We start from the raw sequence: 20,229 nt of genomic DNA on the forward strand, positions 1-20,229 counted from the left end.
TTGGAATATTTCCTCCAGATTTCTATAAATACAATTTTTCTTTTACAAAAACCAGCTAATATTGTAATACCATTTTGTAGCAAGCTTTCTTCAACTAACAATATACCAGGACTCTCCTCCTAAGGCTACATATGGATGGACAAACCAGAATTAATTTAATCAGCACTCAATTGTATATTTAACTAGTTTCCAGTTTTAGCTCTTCTAAGTACATCTCCAGCTAAATCTTTGCCCATATATATATTTTAAAATGTGAAACAAAGGTTTTTTTTTATTACAGAAGTTATAGGTTTACAGAAAAATGATGCATAAAATGTGGAGTTTTGCCCATATTATCTTGTTTCCTTCAGATAAATGCCTAGAAATTGTTGGATCAAAATATATGCAATTTTTAGTATGTTTGATTCCCTTTTTGATGCCAAATTGTCACCCAGCAAAATGTCACCATTTCTTCTCCCCCCAAATTGTATTATTGTGCCGTTTCCCAGCACATTTGACAACCTAGCATATTGGCTTACAAAACTCAATCTTTCCATTAAACAAACAAGAAACTACAAATGCTGGAGAGGATATGGAGAAATTGGAACTCTTATCCATTGTGGTGGAACTGTATAATGGTACAGCCACTCTGGAAGACAGTCTTGCGGTTCCTTAGAAAACTAGATATAGAGTTACTCTTCAGTCCAGCAATTTCATTTCTCAGTATATACCCGGAAGTTCTGAAAAAAGTGACACGAACAGATATCTGCACACCGATGTTCATAGCAGCATTATTCACAATTGCCAAGAGATGGAAACAATCCAAATGTCCTTCAACAGATGAGTGGATAAACAAAATGTGGTATATACACACGATGGAATACTACGCGGCAGTAAGAAGGAACGAGGTCGTGAAACACATGACAACATGGATGAAACTTGAAGACATAACGCTGAGCGAAATAGGCCAGGCACAAAGAGAAAGGTATTGTATATTACCACTAATGTGGAAACTCCGTGAAAAATGTGAAATAAATGGTTTCTATTGTAGAATGTAGGGGACCTAGCAATAGAGAGCAAATAGTGAAGGGGGAGCAATAATAAATAACAGATAGGTTATGAAGAGTAAACGTAATGTTATGGGAATGCTCAGGAACGACTATGGTTTGTCAATTTTGGGGGGTATCGTAGGTTCACAGAAATGTAGTTATTTTAGGTTATTTGTATTTCTTATTCCTTTGTTGGGTTATAGTTTATTTTCTTGGGGTAGGGTAGGAACATGTTGGAAGCAATGTAGTTATTTTAGGCTATTTGTTTTTCCTTATTCCTTTGTTTTGTTTTTTTTTTGAAAAATTTTTTTACTGTTTGTTTTTTAATTTTTTGATACAGTTAAAAAAAAGAATGAATGAGTGTTTAAAAAAGTAAGTCAACATTGGGGGCAGGAGGGGGATGGAATGTTTGGGATGTTCTTTTTTATTTTAATTTTAATTTTATTTTTTTGGAGTAATGATAATGTTCAAAATGTCATGATGAATGCACAACTAGATGATGATGCTATGAACAACTGATTGTACACTTTGAAGGACTGTACGTTATGTGAATATATCTCAATATTGCATTTTTTAAAAAAAAACAATCTTTGTCGTTTTGAAAGAGGAAAAACTTTTACTCTTGTTGAGAAGTGCATTTCTTTCATCTTCTTTGGTTAAAAGTTTGTACTTCAGTGAATTGTGAGTTCATGCTCCTCACTTGCCTTTTATTTTTTTTTTACTGATTTGTATTAGTTCTTTCTATGTGTGCCAGGAGTTAGGGTCCAGCTACGAAGTCTGAGGGTACAGTCTCCACAAGAATGCCCTTGGACACCAGCCACAAGTTTGGAAGCTCCCAGGGCCACCCTCGCTTCTGACCAGTTGGCTACAAATTCTGGGGTTCCCATGACCGCCTTCAGTTTTGCTATTTCTCTAGAACAACTCTCGGAACTCAGAAAAGTGCTATACTTATGATTACAGTTTTAATATAGCAAAAGAACACAAATTAGAACCAGCTAAAAGAACAGATGCATAGGCCACGTTCTGGGAGGGGTCTAAACACAAAGCTCCCACTTCCTCAGGAAAGCCTTAGCCCTCCCAGCATTGAAGTTTGGCAATTCCCCACCAGGAGAGCTCACCAGAGGGGTTGAGCCCCAGCTCCAGCTCTACCCACTCCAGTCCCGGGGGCCAGGATGAAATCTCATATCCCAGAGCCCCTCTCCTCTAGTTACTTTGGTGGTCTAACTGGCCTGGCCAGCTCCCGTTGAGAGTCTTCTTAGCATAAACTCTGGAGCAGCCCACCAAGTCACCTCCTTAGCAACCCTCAGGAAATTCCGAGGGTTTTAGATGTTACCTCCCAGGAACTGGAGACAAAGGCCAGCCAGTATTTTTATCATACAATAAATCATTTGCTTTGCAAGATATTGTAGATGACAACTTTCTAAGTGCAGGCTTCTCCAAAACCTTAGATTATTTGACGGATTTTATTTTAAATTGCTGGTAGCATAATTCACTGCACAGGCAAAGGGAACTCAATGCAAACTGCACCTCAATCCACCATCTTTTCAACAGTGTCAGTCTTGCACTTCCCCTATCTTAGTTGGCAAAGTGACACTCCCCACAGTTAGGCCTTCATTGCCAGGGCAGGGAAACTTGCACCACAAAGGAATGCAGACTAGGAGGGAGGAGAGATTGCTCCCCAAGTGTTTGGATGGGTAGAAAGATTTTACTCATTCCTCTTTAACAATCAAACATGCCCATCAAACTGGCAAAGATTGACAAGAGATTACTAGCCCAGTGGTTTACCAAGGGTGAGGAGAAATGGATATTCCCAAATATATTGCTGGAAGTGCAAAATAGTTCATCCCTTCTCAAAGATAATTTAGCAATATCTATTTATTCACAAAATATGGTGGCCACCTTCCCACGGAAGTACCTCGAGTTCCATGTCATTCTTTTTACAGGCTGCAGAGGATGCGATGTTTCATCAGTTATTTCTCCAACTACAGTTATTTGATTTTTTCCATTTTTTTTTCCTATTAGAGTGTTTCAAATGAAAATCTTGGAACCCTACCCCGACCCTGAGATTTTCAAGGTCATCATGATCCTAAAGCTTGTGTGAATCCTTAGGCTGAGCAGTACCTTTTAAATGGGCAATTAATTGATCAAGAACATTCTGTCACTGTAACTTTGTTTTATGTGCTTTTTTTTATATTGACGATCTGGAGGGGAAAAAATCTTATTTTTCTGACTAGCACCCCCAGATCCCTCCCTCTTTGCCCCAGCTGCATGTTAGGGAAGCTCTACCCAGGCAGGTGTTCTACTCCAGGTAGGGGCAGCCAAGAACACGGGGGATCCCTCTCTTCCCAGTAGCTAGTCTCCAGCTACAGTTTCACTGTAGAGGGGAAAACTACTGGCCTTTCTCATCCTTGGTCTCTCCCACCCAGCAGAATCTCCCTTCAGGTGTCACAGGCCAAGAATCCTGGGGCCCAAATGGCCCCTGGCCCAGCTCGCTGGTAGGGCTGAGGTTCCATGCCAGGAGGGAAAGCTGAGAGGGCCCAGGGCTTCCACCCCTCCTGCCGGCACCCACTCCTAGATGGGGGTGTCACTCTGGAAAAAACAGATCCTCACCCCCAGCTCCCATGCAGGGGCTCAGGGGGTCTGCCCAAAGATGAGGCAGGCTGTAAGGTCTAAGAGCTTCTTATTTGGAGCAGGCCTGGAGAGTGTCATTCCTAAGGGCACCGTGGAAAACAATGGAGATCTCAATGGAGACAATTCGGTGGAGGCTAGTAGCTCCAGGAGAGCAAAATGGCAGAGCAATCATAAGTTTAATACAGAGAACAAGGGAAACAGTTGGCCAAGAAGAGACCTACCTGGGATCATAGTCAACTCTGGGGAGTGAGAAGGCCATGAGCACTCAGTAGGCTGCACCCACTCAGGAGCAGTCAGAGCAGGACATGGCAAGACTTGAAAGCATCCCCCAAGCTGTGCACAGACCCATCAGCACTGGGCAGAAGCCTCACTGGCACAGGGGGCTTAAACACAACATCTAAGCAAACACTGGTGGAACAATAAGCTACTCTGACCCAGAAGTGACTCCTGGGAAGCCAGGCTTAAAAATAAAACCACACTCATCCCTGCAGTCTGGAAAATGTGTGCAGGCTCAGGGTTGCACCCTCTTAGGAATGATCAGTGAGGGGCCTCCAAGTTACTAGTTTCCAGCTGAAGTGGGACAGAAACATACATTCCCTGAACTGCAATCGCCACATACACATATCCAATGGTAAAGGGTGAAAATCTAACTGGCTAAGAGAGTTTAAGCACAACCTTTGACCAATAGGTGGCATATTGTGACCCTCGGGAGACCCCTAGGTAGCCAGGATAAAAGATAAAAAAACAAGGAGGGGGGGAAATCTGAGCAGGTACATCAGAGGCTGCCCATTGTGGGGGATATGACTTTGCAGATTGTTCCAGTTTGCTAATGCTGCCATTATGCAAAACACCAGAAATGGATTGGCTTTGATGAAGGGGATTTATTTGGCTACAAATTTAGAGTTCTACAGCCATAAGAGTGTCTGAACTACAGTATCAACACTGAAGAACGGCTGATGGCATCCGGAACACCTCTGTCAGCTGAGAAGGCATGTGGCTGGTGTCTGCTGATCCTTTGCTCCTGGGTTTTGTTTTCAAAATGGCTTTCTCTAAAATGTCTCTGGGCTTGTCTCTCTTAGTTTCTTCAGCTCCTGTGCTTCTAACCATCTGGGGGTTCTCTCTTAGTTTCTCGGGAGCAAACTCTGGACTAGCATCTCCAAATGTCTCCAAGCATCTCCAAATGTCAGTGTCAGTGTTAGCTCTTAGCTTCCCTCCAAAATATCCCTCTCAGCTGCTCTTGGGGCATTTTGTCCTTTTTGAGCTTCTCGAGAGCAAACTTTGGGCAAGCAAGCATCTCAAAGCATCAGCAAGGGGCTCTCCAAATTCTCTCTCAGCTGCTCTGAGGTCCTCCTGTTTGTGAGCTCTTGTATAGGACTCCAGTGATTAAATCAAGACCCACCCTGAGTGGGTGGGTCCATATTTCCATGGAAATAATTTATTCAAATGGTTCAACCCTACAGTTGATTGAGTCACATCTTCATGGAAACACTCAATCAAAAGATTCCAGCCTCATCAACACTAATATGTCTGCCCCCACAAGATTGCCTCAAAGAACATGGCATTTTGGGGGACATTAAACATCCAAACTGGCACACAGATTGAGTTCAGAATTAGTCACTAAACAACAGAGCAAACAATCACCACCACCCGGCAAGAATATCAATATCCAAAATTGCTATAATATATTATCTAAAATGTCCAATTTTCAACAAAAACAAAAAATATGAGACATGCAAAGAAACAGGAAAGTGTGACACATAAACAGGAGAAAAATCAGTGAAGAGAAACTGCTTTTAAGGGGCCAGGATGACAGACTTGGCAGACAAAGATTTTAAAGCAGAAATTATAAATATGTTCAGAGAACTAAAGGAAACTGTGAATAAGGAATTAAAGAAAGGTGTGATGACAATGTCTCACCAAATAGAGAATATCAATAAAGAGGTAGAAAATATATATTTTTTTAAAGAAGCAAATAGAAATTCTGGAATTGAAAAGCTTAACAACCGAAATGAAAAATTCACTAGGGAATGCAACTCTAGATCTGCACTGGCAGAAGACAGAATCAGTGACCTTGATCATAGATTAACAGAAATTATGTAATCTGAAGAAGAGAGAAAGAAGGAATGAAGAAAAATGAACAGAGTCTCTGAGAAATGTGGGACAACACTAAGAGCACCAACATATAAAAATAATGGGACTACCAGAAGGAGAGGAGTGAGAGGGACAGAAAAAAATACTGAAGAAAGAATGGCTGAAAAATTCCCAAATTTGATGAAAAACATTATTCTACACATTCAAGAAGCTCAACAAATTCCAAGTAGGGTAAACACAAATTGATCTACACCTAGACACATCGCAGTCAAGATGTTGAAAACCTAAAGATGATGAATAAACTCGGCAGCAGATGCCAGGACTCGGGTACAACCGGGTACCCTTAGGTATACCCGATGCACAGAGGAAAAAGAAAAGTAGTGGATCTTAAATGCTTTACCTATAAATGAAGTCACAGTTTTCCTGATGAACGGTGAAGGCTCTCCACCTTCCAGTTGGAATCCTATGCTTGTCCATAAACTTACTGGCACACTTTTGCTAAACTCTACTCAAGCTGCCTTGGCTGTAGGGCTGGCCAAAGCTCTCTACTCCAATGGACATGGAACAAACTCTTGATTAGCTCTGTGGCCTAGTGATGTTGGTAAATGATTAACCACGGGCTCTTCAGGGGATAAAAGCTCTGATTTGTAGCATTTGCTGATTCCATGCTGCAAATACTACCACCATGGTTGATTTCATGCTACCCTTGTGATGTCCTGAATGTGGAGTTGGCCCTTGAGGGCCAGTGTGGGCAGCTCCAGCCAGTACATCACTGGCTTTGCCAGTCTATACATCTTGGGAAAAGGGCACAGGATGGGCTAGATGTGTCATTCGGCTTCCCCACTTTCTGTACCTGACCTGATGTAACAGCTTTCACACTTGAGTATTGCCACTTGTATAAAAGTTGCTCTCCCTTCTAGGATGTAAGTTTCACCAATGCTGCAAATATGTGTTACTTGCTCATCTGTGTTTCCATCCTTAGGACCTAGTACATGCCTGGGACTCAGAGGGTTATTTTTCTTTCTATTTTTTTTATTATTATTTTGATTTGCATTTAGGGAAAAGTTGCAAGAATATTGCAAAAACCTCCCAAATACCCTTTATGCAGATTCATCTATTGTTAATATTTTACTCCATGTGCTTTACCACTCTCTCACTCTTGCTGTGTGCGTGTGTGCATGCATTTATTTCCGATTCATTGGGGAGTAGTTTTCAGACATCGTATCTCTTATTCATAAATATTTCAATGTGTATTTCCTAAGAACATGGACAGAACCAAACACTCATTGTGGATTTCCCCCGAAGCAGATAATTAAAGTTCAGCTATCACAGAAAGAATAGAAATTATGTGATTCTTTAATTTCATTTAATCCAAGAAATGTTATTTTTTCAGAAAGCAGCTCTTCAAAGGGAGCTCAGGTAAGAAATTGGATTTATGCGCTTATTTTCTGTGTTCTTCTATTGAGAATAGCAGGGATCATATGAGCCATTATCATCTTACCTGGGCTTGAGGTCCCTCTGGACAAGCTTTAAAAGTACAAGGACCATTCAGGGGCATCCCTTGGTGGTGGGCTTTTTGAACCAAAGCACCACAGCATCTCATTACAAAGCTGCCTTTGCAATTAGACTTGCTTTAATACGTTCTCTCTGCTAAAGCATCTTGGATAGTTCTCTAGCAAATAGAGCCATGTAACTTTTAATGTAGTTAGTTTTGTTGCTAGAACCTTTGATAAAATTGGTGAGCAGTGAGAGAAAGGAGGCAAACCTTGTCTTTTTAACTTATCAAAACATTTTGAAGGGTGAACAAAGCATAGAGTAGTTGTGCTGTAAAGCAATGATTTCAATAAATGTGCTGGGTAAACATAATATGAGTTGGAATCAGTTCAAATCTTGATTCGCAGGCAGCAGATGTGCACTTGCCTTCCCCACTCACCGCATGCAATTAGAGGGAATTGTGTATGTCATTCATAATTTCAAGGATCAGAAAGGGCTGTAGATCAGCATCTGTCAAATTCAGAGAATTCAGGCTCAAATGACAATAAGTCATGTTAATTCAAAGCTAGAAATAAAAATTAGCGTGGGTGGCCGAGGGCAGTATAGCACTAGCAAGTTACCAGAAATTCTATGTGTGGACCTTACCAAACCAACTCAGATGGTCAGGCGACGTGCTAACCCAGCTGGGAAGGAAGGAAAGGGTGAAAAATCCACGGGTGTGAATTTCTCTCTTCCATCGTACCTCTTCCCAATCCCTGTTGGCTTTAGAGTACTCTTGTACTACTTAAGTTAATCCACCTCCCTCTTTCTTTTAAAGCTGAGACTGTCTATCAAACTCTTCTTGAATGCATAGAGTAAAAAAAGGAATTAAGATGGCAGCACGAGAGGAAAGAAAATTCACAGCAGTTCTGGGAATGTAGCTCCAGAAGATAGCATTTGAAAACTTCGTTTGACGATGTTGGTTGTAGGAGGCAGACTGAACCATGAGCCAGTCTGAAAATAGGTTGGATTCGGGTTACTGTGGCACTACCATTTATTGGAAACCATCAACTTCTCTGCAGTTATTGTGGAACCAGCACACAGGGGAAAAAAACCAGAACACAATTGGATTAAAACATAGTCCTCACTTCCTTTAGTCAAAGGGTGAAATCACACGCTGGGGAGTACATAAAGGAGAAAAGGGGTTGCTTTTTGCTGTGTGATGCTTCTTGTGGCTGCTCTGAAAGAATTTAAAATGACTATAAAGTAAGGAAACTTGTTTTAAAAAAACTTTTTTTTTTTTTAAAAAAACATCAGATCTACCTTTCTACCCACTCAGCAACATAATGCATAATTAGATTTTGGTTTACTAACTAAATTCATGCCAACTGTTTATGGGGAAATCTGTTTCAAAATGCCCAACTATATCATGCAAGTACAGAGTCATGGAAAAGATGTTCTCAACTAGAAAATGCCACATACAACTCACCCAGCACACTTTCATCTAAAATTAGTCCTCATGAATGAGATTATACTACATTCCCACTGATAAATTCAAGGTAATAATGTAAAAAATGATAGGCTGAGGTCCAAGAATGTTGATTTTAATCATCATGTAACCTTAAAATGGTTCAAAATGTTATATTGAGAAGGTCTCTGAACCCATTTTTTAAAAGTCTATGGAGTCTAATTAAGCAAGGAGATGTAATCACATTAAAAATGCCAATAAATTTGAGTGGTTCTAAGTTTGATCTTTGGAATACATATTAATATAACCCCTAGGACTTATGACTCCAACTGCAGGGTAACTGCACAAGAATGCTTTGGCTCATATCTCTTATTTGATCTGCTGATTTAAAAGTCTGTGGGTTGGGCGGGGACACAGGTGGCTAGCGACGGCCATGGAGAGGCCACCCCCACGAAGGTCTGAGCTGGCAGAGGGAGGTGGGCTAAGGAGCCGCGTCCCTTGTTGAGTACCTGCCACGTGACCCAAGCCTGTCCGCCCCACTGCCGCCACCCTGCCAGCACTTCTCAAGTCCAGCTGGCTGCATTTCAAGGGCTCAAGAGCCACACGTTGCCAATTTAGACCCAGAAGCAGAAAAGAAACCAATCAAGTGGATGCCACATCAAATGATGAAAAGTGTAATGAATATGTTCAAGTGCTGATTGTGGTGATAAATGCACAACTACATGAACAATTGATTGTACACTGTGGATGATTGTATGGTATGTGAATATATCTATAAAATTGTAGGAAAAAATAAAAATAGGGATAAAAGTGCTGGGGAAAACATGGAGTGAGGGAATGTACCTATTTACTGTTGGTGGGGAAGTAGAATGGTATAGCCTGGCTGGAGAACAGTGTGGTGATTCCACAAGAAACTAAGTACGTGGGGGCCATAAGGTCCTGCAACCTCATTATCGGGTATATACTTGGAAGATCTGAGAACAGGGACATGAATGGACATTTGCACACTGGTGTTTATGGAGGCAGTATTCATGATTTGCAATGGGTGGAGTTGGCCTAAATGTACATCGACTGAGGAACAGAATGGTGAACTGTGGTGTGTGCATACAGGAACATTGAGCAACTGTGAGGAGTGAAGCTGTGAGACACACAAGGAGGTGAAGGGATCCTGTAGACAGCATTTTGAGAGAAGTACGCCAGAAATGAAAAGACAAACATTATAATGCCTCACCAATATGAACTAACTACAATGTGTAAACTCAGAATTGAATCTTAGAGCACAGCTTATCAGGGGAACGCTCATTGTAATGGTCCCTAGATTGTAAGCTCTTATAGCAGTCACATCTATTCCTGAATTGTAATGGCTGTCTCCAGATTCTGAGATGCTGATCCCTTTGTGTATAACCTGATCGATCCCTGGAACTTTGGGTATCTGTGTGACACTGGAAACTCAGAACTAGAGCTCAGCAGATGTGAATGTCAGTATTAGCGCATACAGCAACTGTTAAAAAAAAGCTGAAAAAGAGTCCAGACTTCAGTTGGTGAAATGAATGAAGCAAATCTGGTTAGGACTAAGGCAAAACAGGCCAAAGTGGAAAGGACCATACGGACTGTGTTTTAAAACTTCAACTTCTGTGCGAGACCAAGGGAAGAGGTGTTTATTTAGTGCAGGATACGTATCTTCTACAGCACACTAAATAATTTAATTTGTATGGTCAGTTTATTCAAACACCATAATCACATGGAACTTTGAATAGAAAGTGAGATCTGGTAGGTTTGTACAGGTTAGTGTGAAATAGCATTACATCCCAAAGTAATTTGGACAGAGAATAAAAATATATATGCAGGGCCACTCTGAGGAGCTGGGGGAAATGTGGAAATGTTGGATGTCCCCACCTGGGTTATTACTGATATTCTCACAGACATTGAGGACTGACAATTTGGTGTGCTGAGCCCTTGATCTTGGGGCTTGCCTTATGAAACTTGTTGCTGCAATGGAGAAGCTAAGCCTACTTGTGGTTGTGCCTGAGTCCCTCCGAGTGCCTCTTTGTTGCTCAGATGTGGCCCCCTCTCTCTCTAAGCCCACTCAGCAGGTGAACTCACTGCCCTCCCACCTATACCCTGACTCCTGGCGGGGTAAATCTCCCTGGCAATGAAGGATATGACCCCGGGGATGAGCCTGGACTCAACATCACGGGTTGGAGAAAATCTTCTTGACCAAAAAGGGGATGCTAAATGTAACAAAATAAAGTTTCAGTGGCTGAGAGATTTCAAACGGAGTGGAGAGGTCACTCTGGAGGGTATTCTTACGCACTATATAGATATTCTTTTCAGGTTTTAGTGTATTGGAATAGCTAGAAGTAAATACCTGAATCTATCAAACTGCAACCCAGAAGCCGTGATTCTTGAAGACGATTGTATAACTATGTAGCTTACATGGGGTGACAGTGTGATTGTGAAAACCTTGTGGCTCATACTCCCTTTATCCATTGTATGGATGGATGAGTAGAAAAATGGGGACAAAAACTAAATGAAAAATGGGGTGGGATGGGGGGATGGTTTGGGTGTTCTTTTTTACTTTTTTTTTCGATTTATTCTTTCTGGTGTAAGGAAAATGTTCAAAAATTGATTGTGGTGATGAATGCACAACTATATGATGGTACTGTGAACAGTTGATTGTACACTAGGGATGATTGTATGGTATGTGAATGTATCTCAATAAAAATTAAAAAAACAAAAAACAAACACAAAATCTGAATCTTAAAAACGTCTATGGATTAATAAAGAAATTTTTATTTTAAAAAAAGTCTCTGGGTTGCTCTGAAGAATATTATTAGGACAATTCGTGAAATTGGAAAATTGGAATATGGAACTTCAGATTAGATTATGATGTATCTATGCTGAATCTGTGAATTTGGTAACAGCACTGTGATAAGAGAAATGTCCTTGTCGGCAAGTATCTGGGGGTAAAGAACAGGATGTATGCAACTTAGTTTCAAATGATTCAAAATATATAGAGTGAAGAGAATAGTAAAGCAAATGTGGCAATTCTTGGCAGAGGAACTAATAGCAGCAACTGCCTACCTCTGCATTTTTTGTATGAGAAAAATCATCCCCCCAAAACAGAGTTAGCTGGTTTCACTTTGCAGTTCAAACTGTTCCTTACCAGTAATAGAGGTGATTCCAATTTACCTACATGCAGAGAATCATAAAATTGGTACTTTGAAAAGAGAAATGGATTTAGAAGGAGTTCTAGATTTAGCTTTGACACTTGATGTAACCAAGTCACTTTACTAGGAACAAAAGTTTAATTACTTATAAAATACAAAAATTAGAATGAGATGCTTTGTAAAATGCACAGTACTATACAAACGAGCGATTAGTTTTCTCTTAAACCAGTCTGTGTTTAACATGTTGATTAGAGGTTAACGCTTTCAGAAACACTACTTTCTTTCACCCAGAAGTTACCTTATATTTATTGTTTGCTTATAATCAGAGACTTCTTTTTTTAAAATTCAATTTTATTGAGATATATTCACATACCATGCAGTCAAAGCGTACCATCATTGTTCACAGTACCACCACATAGCTGTGCGTCCATCACCAAAATTAATTTTTTGAACATTTTCACTACAAAAGTAATAAGAATAAAAATTAAATTGAAAATTGAAAAAGAACAATTAAAGTAAAAAAGAACACTGTTTTTTTTTTTTGGCCCGTTTTTCTACTCATCCATCCATACACTGGACAAAGGGGAGTGCCTTCTTTACACTTTTTTCTGTGCACCGACATGGAAGGTAAAAACTGATTATATTGTCTATAACTTAGAGGCTTGGAAAAGCTAGTGTCTATTTCTGGCTCCATTTAGGAGATGTGGTCATAACAAAAAAACATTTGATTGCTCATTGTGAGAGGCATCACGCCAAGTGTACCTCTCACAAATAGTGAGTTAGAAGCAATTATTATTTGCTCTTATGGAAAGTGGGGAAAATAAGTACTTATCTCAAACAGCTGTTGTAAGGGTTAAAAGAATGGATATCAAGTATTAGTACAGTGCCTGGGCAAATAGTAAATGGTGAACACAAGTTTACTATTTATTGGTACCCTAATTTTACAGATAAACAGTGAAGTATCTTGCCCAAGGTCAGCAGCAAGTGAAAAAAATAGGATTTAAAGCCCGGGTCTGATCCTCCGAACTTCGACCATCTCTCTCCGCCCCCTCGTTTTAAGTACTTCCCCGTACAGCGGGGGCAGGGGGTGGGAGGGTTCCCACGGCAGCCAGGAAACTCATATTTCGCGTTTGTTTTCTGACCTGTCCGCAGCCCCTACCAACACCTAGCACAGTTCAGTAAGTATTTGCTGAGTTAACGAAAGACCAGGTTTCCAGCCCGGGTCGGCAGGTAGCTTTGTGATCTCGGGCAAGAGCGTCCGCGTCTCTGCGCAGGTGTCCCCGTCTGCAAACACGGAAGAGACTTTCAGGTCCCGTGCAAGGAAAGGACCTAGCCTTCCCCTCCCCAAAGGACGTCACCCGTGGCCGTCGCCCTCCTAACCGCATACTTCATGGGTTCCAAACCTGTCCCTCTGAACTCTCCAATAAAACCCACTCGCTTCAGGTCTGACCCGAGAATTACTTTCAGTCCTCGCGCGACCCCGCGAATACCCGTACATGCCCGGCCCCTTCCCCGAGGCGCAGGCGCACGGCGGGCTTCGGAGCGCAGCGCACTTTGCCGTGAACTACATCCCCCACAATCCCAATCGGCCAAGCCATCTACCGCCTGGGGTGGGGGTAAAGGCGGAGTGGGTCGCTCCGAGGCGGGTTAGAGCCTCCGGACGTGCCCTGCCTGTGTCCTTCTGAATAGAGTTTCTCTTAAGGGACAGTCTCGGTCTCACTGGTGAGACAAGTAATCTGTTCCTATCAAGTCCGATTCCGTCCTCTCACCCCCGCTGGGAACCCGTCGATCTAAAGCGGCAGATGGTCTAGTCCAGCGCTGACCCAGGTCTGCTGGTGCGGCGGCGATGTTTGCGGAATGAAGTGAGATCGGGCACGCATGCGCAGAGGGGCAGCATGGGTGCGGAAACCAACGAGCCCCTTCTTTGTGCCTGAAGGTGAGTAGGGGGCGGGGCGTCTTCTGGGTCGGGACCGATCACCCCGTCCCAAAGGCCGCCCGGGGGATAACCACAACCAGCCAACTCAAAAAGCAGTTGATCCCGATTTTCCAGAAAACTGGGATCCCCCAAGAGCTTGGTTTTAGCGTTTACTTATCAAAACCCCACTTCCAATTAAACCACTTCCAACATTTTATTGACATTCTGTACAATTCTTTTCTACTAGGCCCTGTGTCTTTAAATAACAGCTAACATTTTGGGAGGACTCACCTTTCCATCTTGGTTTTCCTGGCATCTAGCAAATAACTACTTTCTAACGAGCAATAGAACTTAAAGTCTTTGAACACTTGATTCTATTATTTTTAGTGATAGGGTACTACTTTGTCATGTTTTGTGATTGTTTCATACGTGTAACTCTTCCCGTGGGGATTCCTTGAGAAGGTGAAAATCATGATATACTAACTCAAGAAAAAGCGGTACTGATGAAATTTATAATCTGCTGGGGATACAGGCAAAATGCCCTAAGCATTTTGCTTATGCGTTGCTAAGTGACCTGGTTATGTTGGACCTACATTTTCTCATTAATAAAATGAGAAGATTGAATTAGCTCATCTATAAGAACTTTCCAGCTTTAAAATTCTGTGATTAATTACTGAAGAGTAGAATCTAGATTATGTCACAATGTATAAATGCTAAACATCACCAACTTCCATTTCTCTGCTACCCTCAGTGAAATATGCCCTAGCTATAAGAATTTTGGTGGAAGCATTAGAAAGAACTGAATTTACTGTACTTGTAATTTCATACCCTATTTTCCTTATTACTGAAAATATGAAATTAAGTGATAATGCAGCTTTGTTCAACCATGTGTTTGTTGTTGTTTTATAGATCATTGCTAGGAAACACTCTGGGTATAATAATGAGCACAGTGTACCTGATGATGGCTCAAATCTTAAGATCTCATCTGATAAATGCTTCAATGACTCCTAACCGAATGAAAATGTTTCCATACCTTGGTGCCGTTAGGAATAGAATGATGTCAACTCATAAATCCAAAAAGAAAATCAGAGAATATTATAGGCTGCTGAATCTTGATGAAGGATGTTCTGCGGATGACGTCAGAGAATCATTTCGTAATCTGGCCAAGCAATACCATCCAGATAGTGGCTCTAGTGTAGCTGATTCTACGACGTTTGTAAGGGTTGAAGAAGCTTATAGGAAGGTGCTTTCCCATGTGATAGAACAATCAAATGCCAGACAGAATAAAGTTGAAGAAGAGGAGGAAGAAGACAAATTCAAATATAAAACACCCCAACATCGGCATTATTTAAGTTTTGAAGGTATTGGTTTTGGGCCTCCGAGTCAACGAGAGAAGCAATATAACCAATTTAGAGCAGACCGTGCGACCGAGCAAGTGATGGAATATCAAAAGCAGAAACTACACAGCCAGTATTTTGCTAATAGCATAATTGCTAAAGATGTGAGACAGAGTAAAAACCAAAAGATAACTCAAGCAATGGAGCGTTTAGTGGAGGATCTTATTCAGGAGTCGATGGCAAAGGGAGACTTTGACAATCTCAGCGGGAAAGGAAAACCTCTAAAAAAATTTTCTGGTTGTTCATATATTGATCCTATGACTCACAACCTGAACAGGATATTGATAGATAATGGCTACCAACCAGAATGGATCCTAATGCAAAAGGAAATAAAGGAGACTGTTGAGCAACTGAGAGAGGAAATTTTAGTGTCGAGGAAAAAACTTGGGAATCCAATGACACCAAATGAACAGAAGCAGTGGAACCAAGTCTGTGAGCAGTTTCAGGAGAACATAAAAAACCTAAACAAGCGAATTAATGATTTTAATTTAATTGTTCTTCTCCTGACCAGGCAAAAAGTCCATTTTGATGCACAGAAAGAAATTGTCAGGGCCCAGAAAATATATGAGACCCTTATAAAAGAAGAAGTCACTGATAAAAATCCAAATAATATTGGTCATGCAGAAGGGAAGGAGACACCTGAAATCAAGACATCCTTTTTAAAATTGACAAATCTGTGGAGATTTATTAAAATATAACCATTTCAATGCTCACAATCACAAAACTGCCTCCATTCTCAGTTGCACTGACATCAAACATAGAGGATGAGATCTATTGCTATAACACAAGAATTTGAGAACTTTTTCCTTCTGTACTTTTCACCAAACTCATCACATCCCCTGTGATGTTTATGTGAGAAAGCTGTAAATAACGAAGTCAGAGAACTTTTCAACCAGCTTTACTCTGAGGATATAGCAAGCAAAGAATAGAAATGACTTTTTTTTTAAATTCAGTTTTATTGAAACATATTCACATACCATACAATCATCCATGGTATACAATCACAGTACGATCATATAGTTATGCATTCATCACCACAATCTAAGAAATGACTTTTAAAGAAAACAATTTAATCCATTTCAGAGTTTAAATGTTAGTTGTCAGGTGAAATGTGCTAGGATGAGTACTCAAGATCTTGAGAACTACACAAGCCAACCTAAAAGTTTTGACGGCAGTTTAAGCTCTAATGACTTTAAAACAATTACTGTCTGCTGTCTTCAAACACAGGTACTTAAACAAACTAAATATTTGTTATTCAAAAGTCACAAAACTAACGAAGTAAGTGAAATTTAAACAGCTAACCTTCCAAACGATGTGATTTTACAGCATTTATGCTTCTGAGGTTATTAAAGCTTGAAGCTGTTCTAATACTTTTGGGACACCCTTGATACGGATGGAAATGCTAAGATACGGAAATAAGTCCAATGGAGTTACTGCACTTTTTTTTTTCTTTTATAAAGGGCTTCTTCTGTGGGTACTGAATGAAAAAATAGCCGCATGAAACGTCTTCCTCTCTCACTTCATGATTCATTGGCTGCAGAAATGTATCAGCCAAGCTAGTTGATTTTGCTATTCTAAAAGTAGACTCCAGTGTCCACTTTTCAAGAGTTTGAATGCGTTTTGTGACTTTTCAGAGGTGAGGAAAAAAAATCCTGGGCTCAATAAAAATGTAAGATTTCACTTCTAGCTTCATCTCTAATCAGATATTGAAATTTTAGGTTTTCATAAATCTGTCTTAAGCCTCCCTGTCAGGCTCCTAGAAGCTTTTATCGGGTATGTGAAAATCCTTATATCCTGTTTTAGGGACTTAATTTCCTGTTTTAGGGACTTTTAATATACAAAGACAAGATGTCTTGATTTGTGCCAATTTACATTCTGGGCAAAAGCAAAAGATCGACATTCATGAAATTGTCTCCCATTCACTTTCAGAAAATCTGTGTATTAGGGGTTTAGATAACTGCTTTTGGCATAAAAGTTCGGCAATCAGAAGGATGCAAAAGTTTGTTGAAAGAACAGGTTTTCTTCCCCATTGAGTCTAGAGCACTGTAATATATAGACGCGTGGCACATGTCACTCTGATTTTGGAAGAACAAGCTATTTTGAAATGCATGTGACAGTAAAACAACAAATAAAGCTATGTCTTCAAAAGGATGTAGCTTAGATGGATTTTAATTGTTATAACATTATTTTATTGAGTGAGTTGTCGTTCGGCTTCTACAAGGATAGTATTACTCTAAACAAAATTCTGAACTGTATGAAATATAGCTTTACAATAAGAGCTGTAGTTCCAAACCTTTTTAGAAGGATGTGATTCTGTGAATCTTGTCAAAAAATAGGAATTCAATGTAGGATACCTAATTGCATTGCAGCAACATATGTGAGTGAGACTTTTTTCAATATTGGTTCATGGGAAGGTAAGGGTACTGGTAAATTCCGATAAATTCTTCATTTCAGCACAGGGCACTTTGTGTTTGTAAATGTTGTCTATATTAATAAAGTTATTTTAATGATTACTTAATGGTCCATGGTTGTATAAACAACTAATAGGAATAATAACCATATTTTTGGCTGACCACCTAAATGTTTTTTATCTTGATGACTGGTGAGATCAAAGCAGACTTTGATGTAGATTCTTTTTGTTAACGGAGGGAAAATTCACTTAGGTAAAACATTTACTTATGTAAATAATGGATTCCAGGTTCAAGAAAATATTCTGATCAGTGTATCAGAGCTTGTTGAATTAGAAACTGACAATATAAATCTCTCTTAGGAGCAATGATGACCTTTTTTATTGGTCCTTCACCTCCTCAGTTGGTCTTTGTGAGCTTTTCAAGTATGGTGGTAATTTATTAGGGCTTCTGAGCTCACTCACTGATTGGCACATACCTTTTCGCTTCACCCCATTCCTCACACTCTAGGGCCACCCCTTGTGTTCAGGAATCTGTCCCAATACTCGGAGGCTAGAACCTTACATCATTGTGGCTTTTGTTTCCCAGCTGTGGGAATTAAAGTTTAAATCCTTAGGGGAACATCTGCATTACTATTCATTTTCTTCATCATTGTCACCCTAAGACATAGCCCTGCTCTTGGGGGTGGGCACCCCTCCCATAGATGGTGGTCAGGGCCCTACTATTTGCCAACGTGCTTCCCTGCCACCAGCTCCCTGGTTTCCTGTCACAGGGCCTCAGCCACCTTTTGGTACATTCCGGATACCTCACGAGGGACAGATGGCTCATGCTAATTCTCAAGCTCCTATGAGTACTGTCTTTCCCTTTTGCCACTGTTCTGTTCATTCAACGTACATTAATTGAATTCCTGAAAGGGAATTCACCATTTCACCATCTGGATTTTCTGAAGGCAGTAACTGAGGGGGGCAAGTGGACCCCCAGCTCCAAACGTAGCCCTCAGTTTATCACTTTGCTTAGTCTTACTGCTGCCACCACCCCCCTGGCTCAGACAGGGACACTGGGCTTTCACTACTCCTTGGCTGAAGGGCTGACCCACAAATGTCATAGTTCCACTTGCTCAGCTGAGACCAGACCAGAACATCCAGATACAACTTGTCCTAGGATGGGCTGTCCTTGGGATGGGATAAGTTGGCTGGTGGCTCTCTCAAGCTTGCCCCTGATCCCAGGTCCCACTCTGCTGTGGAGTGGCACAGCCCACTGGTCTCCGTCTCCCACCGCCCAGGAGACCATATGCAGGGCCCTAAGCATACCTCCACTCCTCCAAATCCAGACCAAGACAGTAAGGCTGAGGGAATCAGAGGTTTTTCTTGACCGAGATCAACTCCAAAGGTCTGATTCCTGTGTGTGCTGGTTTGGATGTATTATGTCCCCCAAACACCATGTTCTTTGATGTGATCTTGTAGGGGGGGGGCAGACATATTTAGTCTTAATTAGGTTGGAACCTTTGGATTAGGTTGTTTCCATGGAGATGTGACCCACCCAACTGTAAGTGATAATTCTGATTGGACTATTTCCATGGAGGTGCAGCCCCACCCATTCAGCGTGGGTCTTAATTAAAATCACTGGAGCACTATGTAAGTTCAGACAGAAGGAGCTCAGTGCTACAGCCAAGAGAGACATTTTGGAGATGGCCATTGAAAGCAGACTTATGCTAGCCCAGAGTTTGCTCTGGAGAAGCTAAGAGAGGACAAAACACTCCAAGACAACATTTTGAAGAACACACAGGAGATGAGAGAGGAGCTGGAACACAAGCTAGGATCAGCAGACGCCAGCAATGTGACTTCTCAGCTAACAGAGGTTTTCCGGATGCTATTGGCCTTCCTTTGGTGAAGGTATACTTGTGTTGATGCCTTAATTTGGACATTTTCATGACTTTCAGACTGTAAATTTGTAACCAAATAAACCCCCTTTATAAAAGCCAATCCATTTCTGGTATTTTGCATAATGGCAGCATGAGCAAACTGGAACACTGTGCAAGGACCCACCTCTTCCCCAGATGACTGACATGCACCGCGGTCCCCCACCTACCCTTAAGAGACGAGATGTACTCTACCCAAAGGTCTTGGCAGAACAGATGCATTGGGATAAACCCAATAATCCTACCATTGATACAAGAGGGACCTGCAGCCAGTTATGGGAACAGGCATTGTCCTTGGCATGCAAAGCTGAAGAAGACATCTGGGCCTTTGAGAACTTTCCGGCAAGGAATATACGGTCCAGTGGTGACTCTGCTTTGACGTTTGTGGCTGGGTCTCTATCCTCAGTGATTTTTCACTTCTATGGGTGAACCTAGTTCCATGGCCTCATCCTTTCAGTTTTCCTTCCAGCCACAGTTAACACCATGATTTGCCCAGCTGGCCCGAATTCTCAGTGAGCTTTGTTTACATAGTGTAGTGGACATCCGTTGGCTGCCTGTCATCTTTCAAGTGACCCATACTTAAGGAAATTCCAATGTTTAGCACGTCAGAACTCCCAGTTCCTTCCTCCTTTGCACATCAGGAATGGGCACATGACACAGGCTCTGTCAGCAAGACTGGTCCTCAGAGACTTGGGGTTCAGAGTGAGGCCCGGGAGGAAACACGTTGGCT

At 41.2% G+C, this 20,229-nt stretch overlaps 1 protein-coding gene across 1 annotated transcript; it reads left to right on the forward strand.

Annotated features, from left to right (window-relative positions):
- Positions 1-13,481: 13,481 nt before the first annotated feature.
- DNAJC28 (DnaJ heat shock protein family (Hsp40) member C28) lies at positions 13,482-17,686 on the forward strand. The gene is made up of 2 exons (XM_037807903.1): positions 13,482-13,797; positions 14,686-17,686. The coding sequence occupies exon 2, from the start codon at positions 14,717-14,719 to the stop codon at positions 15,869-15,871; it is 1,155 nt and encodes a 384-aa protein (XP_037663831.1). The 5' UTR covers positions 13,482-13,797; positions 14,686-14,716; the 3' UTR covers positions 15,872-17,686.
- Positions 17,687-20,229: the final 2,543 nt, after the last annotated feature.

This window comes from Choloepus didactylus, chromosome 1 (genome assembly GCF_015220235.1).
Source record: "Choloepus didactylus isolate mChoDid1 chromosome 1, mChoDid1.pri, whole genome shotgun sequence".
NCBI lineage: Eukaryota > Metazoa > Chordata > Mammalia > Pilosa > Megalonychidae > Choloepus > Choloepus didactylus.